This window comes from Chiloscyllium plagiosum, unplaced genomic scaffold, assembly GCF_037043375.1.
Source record: "Chiloscyllium plagiosum isolate Xiang-an unplaced genomic scaffold, Cpla_swu_hap1 HiC_scaffold_18, whole genome shotgun sequence".
In the NCBI taxonomy this organism is placed as follows: Eukaryota; Metazoa; Chordata; class Chondrichthyes; order Orectolobiformes; family Hemiscylliidae; genus Chiloscyllium; species Chiloscyllium plagiosum.
Window position 1 is genome coordinate 78,915,146 of NW_028270156.1, and position 14,126 is coordinate 78,929,271.

Genomic DNA, 14,126 nt, shown 5'->3' on the forward strand with positions numbered 1-14,126 from the left:
AAATCTGTCCCTCCTAGCCTTGAATACACTTAATACTCACCCTCAGCATCCCTCTGTGGTAAAATCGTTCACAGATTCACAACCCTCAGAGAATAAGCTTTCTCTTCATCTCTGTCCTAAACATGTAACCCTTTATTCTGAGATTATTCCCTGTGGTCCTTGACTCTCCCACAAGAGAAAGCATCTTGATGTTTGAATAAAGTCGCCTCTCATTCTCCTACATTTCAATGAGTATAGGCCCAACTTACTCAACCTCTCCTCATAAGACAGTCCCTCCAACTGCTCTACTGAACCTCCTCTGGACTGCCTCCAATGCCAGTAAATCTTTAGGGACCCAAAATTGTTCACAGTATTCTAGCTGTGGTCTGACTAGTGCCCTGTATAGTTTTGGCAAAACCTCCCTACATTTATATTCCCTTTGAAATAAAGGCCACCATTCCTTTTGCCTTCCCTATTGACCTCTGAATTTGGATGCTAGATTTTTTTTGAGATTTGTGCATGAGGACTCCCAAATCCCACTGTTCTGCAACTTTCCGCACGATTTCTTCACTTAAGTAACATTCAGTTCCTCTATGCTTCCTGCCAAAGTGTATAACCTCACATTTCCCCACGTTATATTCTTTTTATTAAATATTGGTCCACTAACACAACCTGTCTTCATCCTTTGTATCTCCATTTCATTCCCAGTTATTTCTGTGCCATCCGCAAACTTGGCAATACTACATTCACTCTCCTCATCCAAGTCAATCACACGTATACTGGAAAGCAGACTGGCCCGAGCACTGAGGGGGTGGGGCCTTGTGGCACCTCACTAGTTACAAGAAACCGTTCTGAAAATGCCCCCTAATCCCAACTCTCTGTCTTTTATTAGTTAGTCCATTCTCAATCTACGCAAATTGGGTGGCACGGTGGCCTAGTGGTTAGCACTGCTGCCTCACAGCACCAGACTCCCAGGTTCAATTCCAACCTCGGGTGACTGTCTGTGTGGAGTTTGCACATTCTCCCCGTGTCTGTGTGGGCTTCCTCCGGGTGCTCCGGTTTCCTCCCACAGTCACAAAGATGTGCAGGTCAGGTGAATTGGCCATGCTAAATTGCCCGTAGAGTTAGGTGCATTAGTCAGGGGGAAATGAGTCTGGGTGGGTTACTCTTCGGAGGGTCGGTGTGGACTGGTTGGGCCGAAGGGCCTGCTTCCACACTGTAGGGAATCTAATCTAATCTAATCAAACAGCTCAATTCAAGACTGAGTAGGAACTGAGGGATTGTTGTGTGCTCTGCTTCATGGAGACTTGACTCACCTGTCATTCCTGACTGCATCCTACAAGCTAACGGGTTCTCCATACACCCGCATGGCGTCCTCGGGTAAAGCGAAGATCAGTGGGATATGCTTCCTGGCCAACGCCTCTTGGTGCTCGGACGTAGTGATCCTGGCTATCCATTGCTCCCCAGACCTAAAATACCGTACAGTGACCGTCCCTACTATCTGCTGCGCGGGTTTACCTCCGTTATCCTGACAGTAGTCTACATACCAACCCATGTAGATGTGAAGAGTGCCCTGGACAAAATTTACACCATCACAAACACTCTAGAGACCAAGTTCCCCAAGGGCCTATTCATTGTAGCCAGCAACTTCAACCAAGCTAACCTCAACAGGGTGCTGCAAAAGCACCAGCAACACTTCTCCTGTCCTGACCAAACATCCTGGATCACTGCTACACAGCCACCATTCCATCCCCCACCCACAAGTCGAAAAAGCAGATCACAGCACTGTGTTCCTCCTCCCAGCTTACAGGCAGAAGCCGAAATGGAAGGGCCTTTCACAAAAAGAAGTGCAATGCTGGTACGCAAGACCATCTCTGGGATTGTTGGAATCAGTGGACTGGACCGTATTCAAGTACTCAGCGGAAAACCTCGATGAGTACGCCACCACCTTCATTAGCAAACGCGTGGAAGACTGTGCACCAAAGAAGTCAATCCGAGTGTTCCCCAACTGTAAACCTTGGACAAACCATGAAATCCACTCTCTACTGAAGACCAGATATGCAGGGTTTAAGTCGGATGACACAGACCTATATAAGATTTCCAGATATGACCTTCGTAAAGACATCAGAAATGCCAAGAAGCAGTACCAGACCACTTCAGAGGCCCAAACCAACCTAACCGAATTCTGCCATCTGTGGCAAGGCCTAAGCAACATTACGGGATACAACATGAAGCAGAGAAAGATAGTGGACAAAGACACATTCCTCCCTGATGCGCTCAATGCTTTCTATGCTCAGTTTGAGCAGAATGCCAGTGGCATGGTGTCACCTGCCCTGGATGCACCTGTGCCCAATGTCACTGCTGCAGACATCAGCTTGGTCTTCCTAGGAGGCAACCCAAGGAAAGCAACAGGCCCGGATAGAGTCCACAACTGAGCACTTAGATCCTGTGTGGACCAACTGGCTGAGGTATTCAACCTCTCCCTCCTACAAGCCGAAGACTCCCCTGCTCCAAGAAGACCACCATCACCTCAGTACCTAAGGAAGCACATGCAATGTGCCTTAATGACTACCATCCAGTGGCTCTGACCTGAATAATCATGAAGTGCTTCAAGAGGCTGGTCATGGCCCACATCAACTCTAGTCTCCCAGCCTTACAATTTGCCTACCGATGTAACAGGTCCAGAGTGGACACCATTCCCTCACCCTGCACTCATCCCTGGAACATCTGAACAACGAGGACACCTATGTCAGACTCCTGCTCATCGAATACAGCTCCGCCTTCAAAACCATTACCCCCTCCAGACTGATCTCGAAACTCCGACACTTTAACGTTGGCTCTGCCCTCTGCAACGGGATCTATAGCTTTCTGTCCCATGGACCACAATCAGTAAAGATAGACAACAGCACCTCCTCCATGATAACCCTCACCACTGAAGTGACCAAAGATGTGACCTCAGCCACTTACTGTACTCCCTGTCCACCCGTAACAGTGCTGCCAAATTCCGAATGAATGCTGTCGACAAGTTTGCTGATCACACCACAGTGGTAGGATGGATATCTAACAATGACGAGTCAGAATGCAGAAAGGAGAGAGGGGGCTTGGTCACGTAGTGCAATGAGAACAACCTCTCAACATCAAACGAAAGAACTGATCATTGACTTCAGAAAGAAAGGAGGCGAACACACCCCCATCTACATCAACGGAGCTGAGGATGAGAGGGCGGAGAGCATCAAGTTCCTCGGAGTGACAATAGCCAACAATCTGTCCTGGACTCACGCAACGGTCAAGGAGGCACAACAACGCTCTGCTTCCTCAGGTGGCTCAGGAAATATAACATGTCCATAAGGACCCTCACTAACCTTTACAGATGCACCACCTGTCTGGGTGCATAATGGCCTGGTAAGGCTACTGCTCTGCCCAGGACTGTAAGAAACTACAGAAGGTTGTGTGCATAGCCCAGACAATCATGGAAGCGAATCCTCCAACCATGGACTCCATAATCACAGCTCGTTGCCACGGAGAGGCTGCCAACATCGTCAAAGACCCATCGCACCCTGGTAATGCTCTCCTACAATCTCTTCCATCAGGCAGAAGATACAGCAGCTTGAACACACGCACCAGTAGGTTCAGGAACAACTCCTTCCTACCCATTATCAGACTGATGAATAGACTCTCTAACTTCAAATAATGCTGATCTTGCTAATGTTAATCTTTCCCAGCCCACGCCCTGTGCAAGGTAACCTGTATGTCTCTAAGTTTTTTTTCACCCTCTAATCTTATGTCCTTGCCTACTAAGATCTGCCTATGCTGCTTGTAAACAAAGCTTTTCACTGTACTTAGGTACACGTGATAATAAATAAATAAAATAAAATGAAATCGGTTGGTTGAACAGCCGGTTTGCAGAGTGACGCCAACAGCACAGACTCAATTCTCACATTGGCTAAGGTCACCCTCTTCAACCTTTCCCCTTACCTAAGGCCTGATGACCCTTAAGTTAAACTATCACCAGTCATCTCTGAGAGGATATTGCGATTTTACCCCCAACGCCTTGGACTCTAATGTTATTAAGTCAGCCAACGTGTGGTAACTTTCTCAAACATCTTCTGAAAGTCCCACCTGCCTCGGAAGTCATAAAATCATCGATAACACAAGAAAAGGGCCTTTGACCCATCATATCCATGTTAGTCAAAAACAACCAGCTGACTAATCTAATCCTATTTTCCAGCATTTGGCCTATAGCTTTGTATGCCTTGGTTTCACAAGTGCACATCTAAATATTTCTTAAGTGTAATGAGGGTTTCTGTGTCTACCATCCTTACAAGCAGTGATTTCCTGATATCCACCTCCCTCTGAGTGAAACGTTTTTCCTTCATATTGCCTTTAAAACCTTTACCCCTTGTCTTAAATCCAGGCCTCCAGGCCATTGATCCCCTCATCAAAGGGACAAGTTTCTTTCTGTTTATGCTCCTCCTAATTTTATAAATCTCCATCATATCCCCTCTCAGTCTGTTCTGCTCCAAAGAAAACACCCCAGTTTTTCCAATCTCTCTTTATACTTGAAACTCTCCAGCCCATCCTGAGAAATCTCCGTTACACTCTCCTGTCATACCATGTCAGGCAGGTTGATGAAAAGTACCATTTTCTAACAAGGAGCTGTGTCTGATATCTGCTGATTTCTGCAAATAGAAGGAGAATTGATTGAAGGGTGCTCAACATGAAAGCTTAACTCCTGGGGTGACAGTGGCTCAGTGGTTAGCGCTGCTGCCTCACAGCGTCAGGGACTCGGGTTCGAATCCATCCTCGGACGACTGTCTGTGTGGAGTTTGCACATTCTCCCCGAGTCTGCGTGGGTTTCCTCTGGGTGCTCCAGTTTCCTCCCACAGTCCAAAGAGATGTGCATTTAGGTGGAACCAAAAGAGGAAATGCTGGAAAATCTCAGCAGGTCTGGCAGCATCTATAAGGAGAGAAAAGAGCTGACAAGGGTCAGTTAGTGGATTGGCCATGCTAAATTGCTCATTGTGTCCAAGAATGTGCAGGATAGATGGATTAGCCATGGGAAATGTAGAGTTACAGGGTTAGGACTGTGGAGTGTGTCTGGGTGGGATGCTCTTCAGAGGGTCTTACATTACTTACAGTGTGGAAACAGGCCCTGCGGCCCACAATTCCACACTGACCCACCCATACCCTACATTTACCCCTTCACCTAACACTTAGCATGGCCAATTCACCTGACACGCACATCTTTGGACTGTGGCAAGAAACCAGAGCACCCGGAGGAAACCCACGCAGACACGGGGAGAACGTGCAAACACCACACAGTCAGTCACCCGAGGCTGGAATTGAACCCTGGTCTCTGGCACTGTGAGGCAGCAACGCTAACCACTGTGCCACCGTGCCACCCACGGTCTTGATGGGCCAAATGGCCTGCTTCCACACTGTCGGGATTCTATTCTATTAGAACCCTGTGCTATCCCTGCCATGAGGAATTTCTGTTTAAAAAGAGTAGAGTGAGCTTTACACTGTATCCAACCCTGTGCTGCCTGTCCTCGGAGTGGTTGATAGGGACAGGGTAGATAGAGCTTTATTCTGTATCTAACCTGGGGCTGTGTATCAGGGAGTGCTGGGTTCTGATACTCTGTACCGCTGTTGAAAATGACTTTAACCTCCAGTGGTCCCTGAATGAGTACTTAATTCCTACAGGAGGTGAGGAGCAAGCTCATATCCCAGCACTTTCCCAGGAATCAGTTACTTCAATGAGAGGTTGTCCCCTTTACTTCAGGAAGTATGACCCACAAACCATACCGTATTTCTGTCCCGGAGTGGAGTTCAGCCCCCAACGATAGTTGACCGCATCAAACAATGCAGCCTGCAAATGGAGACAAAGAGGTGTCAAAGGAAGGTGCAGCTATAACGTCCAGCAGCAGGGAAAGGAGTTACATTGATATAGTGCCTATTGCAATCTCTGGATTTTATGGAACACTCAGTGCTAGATACCCTATTATCATTACTGCTGTAAAGTGCAAACTTCACACAAAGCAAACACCTATGCAAATATGCCCAAATCATCAACATTTTATGATGTTGCTTGTATTTTAAATGTTAATAAGTCATCAGTCTGGAAAGGACAGGATCACCCTGCGGATTTTGCATATTCCCTTTAATGGGATGGCTGCTGGCATCTATGAATTCAAAGTGTTACATTCTCGTTCAAAACGAGAGGGTTTAAAGGTAAACGTAACAAATACAGGTCAGTCAATTCACCCGCATGGTTGTGGAAGCTTCTAGAATGGCTCAGTACTAATCCAGACACCATATTAGCTATGATTCTAATAGATTAGACACCAGAGTCTGGAATAAACATTGATTGAGAGAGCAGGACAGAGAGATCAGGTGAAGTGGCAGTAACCTGGAGCAGTCACCTTTTTCTTACTGTTGACAGCACAGACGACAGACAGTGTACTGATGGGATGGGGAATCCAGGGCTGTGCTGGTGGAATCTGCTCCCGGAATCGAGACTGGAGCTGGAGACAGCAAACAACACAGGAAAACAGGGATCAGCAAGTCAGCAAAACTGTCCCAGAGTGAGGAGACACTCCCAATTCCCTATCCCCTCACCTCAGTGAGGTCCATCCTCCACACTGAACTCCCAATGCCAGCACTTGCTCATTTTGTCAGGTGAGACATTGTTACTCAGTCGTCACTCACCTCATCCCTCTCACCTCTCCTCCTCTGTACACTGCAATGCTGTGAGGTTGGTCCCAGTACATCCTGTCCCCCTATTAGCCACAAGCCACTGTCCCCTACCCCAGTGAGAGATGGTTAAATAGACCACAGTGCACCCAGTCTCCTGCCCCTCTCCTTCGACAGGCTGACGCTCAGTAGCTGCCTGGCTCCACCATCCTGCCAACCAGCCAAGACCAGACTCTGAGGCGGCTTTGCCTCCCGAACTCTGCCCCTCATTCCCATGTCAGCTCTGACCCTTCTGTCTTCTATCCCTCAACCCACATCTCAGGGAGCTTGCCCTCCCTCCCTCCCGCCCTATTTCCTGTCTTTTCTCCATCAGCTCCCTCAATTCCCCCTTCCCTCCATTCCTCCCTCCTTTCATCTTGCTGCCTGTCCTCGTGACCTTCTTCCCTCCTTCCCTCTCTCAGTCCTCCTTTCCTTCAGCCTCCCCTCTCTCTCCTGTGTTTGCCATTTCCTCCCCCCTTCTCCAGCCATCCTCACACCTCCCTCATGCCCTCCATCCTTCAGTCATCTTCCCCATCAGCCCGTTCCCCAACCAGCCTCTTAGCCCCCTGAATCCTCACACACTGTTATCTTTCTGTTGTTTATCCATGGAGCCCATTGCCTTCACCCCTGATACATCCTTACCCCACAAGACCCATAGAGCCCCAGACCCCAGGTGTCTGCCTCAGCTCCCCTGAGGCTGACCAACTACCAAATCCTCTCCACACCGCCTTCACCATCTCTGTGAGAAACAGTTGAGTGTATTCACTCTCCCACTGAGCCTAGGGCTGGCTGAGGACACTGTTCTCTCTTCCTCCAGCCCCTACATAGCCCACTGTCACACTCCCCATCCCCTCCCTCACACTACACCCTCAGTGCTTCACCCAGCCCCTCACCTTCTGCCAATGACCCGCATTGACTCGACTGGTGGAGTCAGGGGGGACACCCAAGATCAGGGCACACAGCATCCAGACATTAGCTCTTTCTGCAGCCAGTACTAACACCTACCTTCAAGACTGCCTTCTGTGGCTGCTCATTCTGAATGGAGCCTCCCTGTGTTTTACTCTGCTTGGAACTAGCCTCGCATGGAGCCTGTGCAGGAGAGAGAAAGAGTGAGAAAGGGACAAAGTGCGAGTGTGAGAGAGAGAGAGAGAAAAATAGAGAGAGATGGAGTGTGAGGATAAGAGAGATGGAGAGTGAGAGAGATAGACAGAAACAGGGAGACAGAGAAGGAGAGAAAGACAACAAAAATAGGGAGAGGGAGATCCAGAGAGAGGAAGGTAGTGAAAAAAGAGGAAGGTAGTGAAAAAAGAGAAAGGGAGTGAGAATGCGGGTGAAAGAGAGGGGAGGAGAGGTGGGGGGGGGGGGGGTGAAGGGGTTGTGTCAGGGAGGTGTGAAAGGAACAGTATGAGGAAAAATGAGAAAGTGCAAGGGGGAGGGAGAGGCAGAAGGGGAGAGAGGGAAGAGGGAGAGAGAGAGGAAGTGCGAGGGATGGGGTGAGATGGGAAGTGTGAGGGGGGATAGGCAGGGAGAGTGGAGGAGGGGGACAGAGCAGGAGGGTGGGGAGTGAGAGACAGAGGGAATGGGGAACAGAGAGAGAGACAGAGAGAGAGCGAGAGAGAGAGAGAGAGACAGAGACAGAGAGAGAGAGACTCACCCTCTCCTCTTGTAACATACTGACCACGTCAGAGATAAGCTAGAGGAGGATGGGGGTGGGGAGAAAGTAGCATAGAGTACAATAAGTGAGTGGGGGGGGGGGATGAAGGTGATAAGTCGGGGACGGGGGTAGGGGTAGGGTGGAGTGGATAGGTAGAAAAGAAGACAGGTAGGACAAGTCATGGGGACAGTGCTGAGCTGGAAGTTTGGAACTGGGGTAAGGTGGGGGAAGGGGAAATGAGGAAACTGTTGAAGTCCACATTGATGCCCTGGGGTTGAAGTGTTCCGAGGCAGAAGATGAGGCGTTCTTCCTCCACTCTTCACAACACCACCCCCCCCACTATACAGCCACACACTTCCCCTCAAAACAACACCCACCTCCCTTCCCATAATGACACTCACTCTCCCCCCCCCCCCCCCCCCCAGTAAAGTCACTCACTTCCCAATGTAATGTTACCCACTCCCCATGACATCTTCGATTCCCAGTGTAACATCACTCCCTCCCTCCGTCATGTCCTCCCGGACTGTGCCCTCTGGCACTGACTGGCTCCAATGACCATGTGAAGAGCTTGAGAGCTGTCCCGGCCCCTATGCCCACGCTGGGTGTCTGCACTGACACTGTCCCAGTTGATGATCACTCACTGTCTGATGCTTGATGCGAGCAGGCAGGCCTGGCCCACTGAGGAACTGCCGCAGTTTGTTTCTCTCCTTTCTGGTCCTCAGCCGTTTCTTTTTCTGCCGTGACTGAGTGAAGGAAGCAGAGGCAAGATGCAGTGTCACCGTGTGCTCTAGATGCTGATTGGCCTGGTTAGAGAACACACCACAGTGTGCCAGGACACCCGAATTAGCTTGACAACTCTGTTGTCAGCGCCTGTTCACACATTCCAATCCCAGCACAGACAGACTCAGGGGCTATTCCTATTACTATCACAACTACTACCATCCTCCCCACATAACCCTGCACAATTTTCAGACTTACAAAGGGAAAAGATTCAGAAGGAAGAGTTACATGTAATGTGAACACACGGGTGGCCCTAAAGTCATGAAGCAGAGATTCTTTATTCCACTGGCATTTAGTTCATGACAAACCAAAAGGATAAACAAGGATCTATTCATGCTGTGTTCAGGGAATGACCATTTGAGTGACATTGGACTGAGGAATTCTTTACTCTATACTACTTTCTCCCCACCCCCACCCTCCTCTAGCTTATCTCTCCACCCTTCAGGCTCTTTGCCTGTATTCCTGATGAAGGGCTTTTGCCCGAAACGTCAATTTTACTGCACCTCGGATGCTGCCTGAATTGCTGTGCTCTTCCAGCACCACTGATCCAGAATCTGGTTTCCAGCATCTGCAGTCATTGTTTTTACCTAATTCTTTGGCCTGACAGCTCTCTCTCTCTCTCTCATAGAACATAGAACATAGAAGAATACAGCGCAGTACAGGCCCTTTGGCCCTCGATGTTGCGCCGATCCAAGCCCACCTAACCTACACTAGCCCACTATCCACCATATGCCTATCCAATGCCCGCTTAAATGCCCATAAAGAGGGAGAGTCCACCACTGCTACTGGCAGGGCATTCCATGAACTCACGACTCGCTGAGTAAAGAATCTACCCCTAACATCTGTCCTATACCTACCCCCCTTAATTTAAAGCTATGCCCCCTTGTAATAGCTGACTCCATACGTGGAAAAAGATTCTCACTGTCGACCCTATCTAAACCCCTAATCATCTTGTACACCTCTATCAAGTCACCCCTAAACCTTCTTTTCTCCAATGAAAACAGCCCCAAGTGCCTCAGCCTTTCCTCATACGATCTTCCTACCATACCAGGCAACATCCTGGTAAACCTCCTCTGCACCCGTTCCAGTGCCTCCACATCCTTCCTATAGTATGGGGACCAAAACTGCACACAATACTCCAGATGCGGCCGCACCAGAGTCTTATACAACTGCACCATTACCTCAGTACTCCGGAACTCAATTCCTCTACCAATAAAAGCCAGTACGCCATATGCCTTCTTCACCGCACTATTTACCTGGGTGGCAACTTTCAAAGATTTGTGCACATGGACACCAAGATCTTTCTGCTCATCCACACTACCAAGTATCCGACCGTTAGCCCAGTACCCCATCTTTTTATTACTCTTACCAAAATGAATCACCTCACACTTAGCTACATTGAACTCCATTTGCCACCTTTCTGCCCAGTTCTGCAGCTTATCAATATCCCGCTGTAACCTGCCACATCCTTCCTCACTGTCTACCACTCCTCCGACTTTCGTATCATCTGCAAACTTGCTCACCCAACCTTCTAACCCCTCCTCCAGGTCATTTATAAAAATGACAAACAGCAATGGTCCCAAAACAGATCCTTGCGGAACACCGCTAGTGACAGCACTCCAAGATGAACCTTTGCCATCAACTACTACCCTCTGTCTTCTTCCAGCCAGCCAACTCCTAATCCAAACCTCCAACTCACCCTCAATGCCATACCTCCGTATTTTTTGCAGTAGTCTACCATGGGGAACCTTATCAAATGCCTTACTAAAATCCATATACACCACATCTACTGCTTTCCCCTCGTCCACCTCCTTAGTCACCTTCTCAAAGAATTCAATAAGGTTTGTGAGACACGACCTGCCCTTCACAAAACCATGCTGACTATCCTTGATCACATTATTCCTATCCAGATGTTCATAAATCCTATCCCTTACAATTCTCTCTAAGATTTTGCCCACAACAGAAGTGAGACTCATCGGCCTATAGTTACTAGGGTTATCCCTACTCCCCTTCTTAAACAAGGGAACCACATTTGCTAGCCTGTAGACAACGAGGACATAAAAATCAAGGCCAATGGCTCTGCAATCTCCTCCCTTGCTTCCCAGAGAATCCTAGGATAAATGCCATCAGGCCCAGGGGACTTATCTATTTTCACCCTTTCCAGGATTTCCAACACCTCTTCTCTACATACCTCAAAGCCATCCATTCTACTTAATTGTGACTCGGTACTCACATCGACAACAATGTCCTGTTCCTGAGTGAATACTGACGAAAAGTATTCATTCAGTGTCTCCCCAATCTCTTCAGCCTCCACACGCAACTTCCCACTACTATCCTTGACAAACCTTCTCAGCAAAGACACAGTTAAAAGTCACACAACACCAGGTTATAGTCCAACAGGTTTAATTGGAAGCACTAACTTTCAGAGCGCTGCTCCTTCATCAGGTGTTGTGTGATTTTTAGCCTTGTCCACTCCAGTCCAACACCTGCACCCCCACATCGTGGCAAAGACATACGCTGACTATAACAGAGTCTGGATCAGTGGTGCTGGAAGAGCACAGCAGTTCAGGCAGCATCCGAGGAGCAGTAAAATCGACTTTTCGGGCAAAAGCCGTTCATCAGGAATAAAGGCAGAGAGCCTGAAGGGTGGAGAGATAAGCTAGAGGAGGATGGGGGTGGGGAGAAAGTAGCATAGAGTACAATAAGTGAGTGGGGGGGGGATGAAGGTGATAAGTCGGGGGCGGGGGTAGGGTGGAGTGGATAGGTAGAAAAGAAGACAGGTAGGACAAGTCATGGGGACAGTGCTGAGCTGGAAGTTTGGAACTGGGGTAAGGTGGGGGAAGGGGAAATGAGGAAACTGTTGAAGTCCACATTGATGCCCTGGGGTTGAAGTGTTCCGAGGCAGAAGATGAGGCGTTCTTCCTCCAGGCGTCTGGTGGTGAGGGAGCGGCGGTGAAGGAGGCCCAGGACCTCCATGTCCTCGGCAGAGTGGGAGGGGGAGTTGAAATGTTGGGCCATGGGGCGGAGTGGTTGATTGGTGCGGGTATCCCAGAGATGTTCCCTAAAGTGCTCTGCTAGGAGGCGTCCAGTCTCCCCAATGTAGACCTACAGTCCTTTCTTCATCTTATCAACTTGGTCACTTCCTCAAAGAATTCTATTAAGTTGGTAAGGCACAATCTCCCCTGCACAAAACCATGTTGCCTATCACTGATAAGTCCATTCTTTTCCAAATATAAATAGATTTTATCCCTCGGTACCTTTTCCAGCAAATTTCCCATCACTGACGTCAGGCTCACTGGTCTGTAGTTACCTGGAATATCCCTACTACCCTTCTTGTACAGAGGGACAACATGAGCAACCGTCCAGTCCTCCGGCACTTCACCTGTGTTTCAGGAAGCCACAAAGATATCTGTCAGGGCCCCAGCTATTTCCACTCTTGCCTCCCTCAGCAACCTGGGATAGATCCCATCTGGTCCTGGGGATTTGTCCACCTTAATAATCTCTAGCCTACATCTTCCTTACTTATGTCAACGTGATCCAGACTAATCAAACTTATATCTCCAATCTCAACATTCATCATGTCCCTCTCCTCAGTGAACACTGATGCAAAGTAATCATTCAGAATCTCATCCATTCTTTCAGACTCGACACACAGCCTTCCTTCCTTATCCTTTAGTGGACCAATCCTTTCTCTAGTTACCCACTTGTTTCTTACATAAGAATAAAATGCTTTGGGATTCTCCTTAATTCTGCTCGCTAAAGCTATTTCATGACCCCTTTTAGCCCGCTTGATTCCTCGTTTAAGACTTGTACTACTCTTCCGATATTCTTCCAGGGCCCGTTCTGTTCTTAGCTGCCTGGACCTTATGTATGCTTCCCTTTTCCTCTTGGCTGGTCATACAATTTCTCCCGTCATCCATGGTTCAGGAATCTTGCCCTTCCTATCCTTTGCCTTCAACGGGACATGCCTATCCTGCACTGCCGTTAACATATCTTTGAAAGCCTCCCATATCTCAAATGTGGACTTTCCTTCAAATTGCTGTGTACACTCCACACTTCCCAGCTCCTGCCTAATTTTGATATAATTGGTCTTGGTCCAGTTTAGTACTCTTCCCTTAGGATCACTCTCATCTTTGTCTACGAATATTCTAAAACTTACAGAATTGTGGTCACTGTTCCCAAAGAAATCCCCCACCGCAACTTCTAGCACCTGGCCTGGCTTATTCCCCGGCACCAGGTCCAATATAGCCCCTTCCCTCGTCTGACTATTGACATACTGCTCTAAAAGGCAAAGAGTTGGGACAAAAGGGGTCTTTTTCAGGGTGGCAGCTGGTGACTAGTAGAGTTATGCGGGGGACCATGTTGGGCACACAACTATTCATAGTATACATTGCCAATCTGGACAAGGGAACTGAGGGCATCGTTGCTAATTTTGCAGATGACATAAAGGTAATGGAGGGACAGGTAGTGTTGAGGAAGTGAAGAGCCTGCAGGAGGACTTGGAAAGGCTAGGAGAGTGAACGAAGAAGTGGCAGATGGAACACAGTGTGGGAAAGTGTGAGTTCATGCATTTTGGTGAGAAGAATAGAGGTACAGGTCGCTCTGTTGGGAATGTGTGTTTCGTCAATGCTAATTGGCTGTAATGCGATTGACGAATAGGCAGTGCTGTTTCTAAAGCACGAACTTTTAAAACATGTGTTGGCGATTACGCGATTACATCGTCAACACTTTAAGTGCTATTTTTATTGCATGGTTTTTATATAGCGTTGGGTCACATAAGAACACAACTATCGTGAAACAGCAGCACTACCTGTATAGACGATATCCTAAATGGGGAAAGGCTTTGGAAATCTGAAGTAAAAAAGGACTCACATTCAGGACAGTCTTAAGCTTAACATATAGGTTCAATTGGCAGTCGGGAAGGCTAATGCAATGTGAGCACTCATTTCAAGAGGGCAAGAGGAAAGGAAGAGTGATATAC

General features: G+C 48.2%; 1 protein-coding gene across 3 annotated transcripts in view; it reads right to left on the bottom strand.

Moving 5' to 3' along the window:
- LOC122558131 (cytosolic carboxypeptidase 2) overlaps nt 1-14,126 on the bottom strand; it is a 91,719-nt gene that overhangs the window by 20,683 nt on the left and 56,910 nt on the right. For all 3 annotated transcript variants that reach the window (XM_087996826.1, XM_087996827.1, XM_087996825.1), the window contains exons 13-16: nt 9,007-9,108; nt 7,717-7,800; nt 6,402-6,503; nt 5,785-5,848 (exon numbers count right to left, since the gene is read on the bottom strand). In XM_087996826.1, the coding sequence (XP_087852952.1) occupies nt 5,785-5,848; nt 6,402-6,503; nt 7,717-7,800; nt 9,007-9,108 (352 nt within the window). The remainder of the gene's footprint in view (nt 1-5,784; nt 5,849-6,401; nt 6,504-7,716; nt 7,801-9,006; nt 9,109-14,126) is intronic.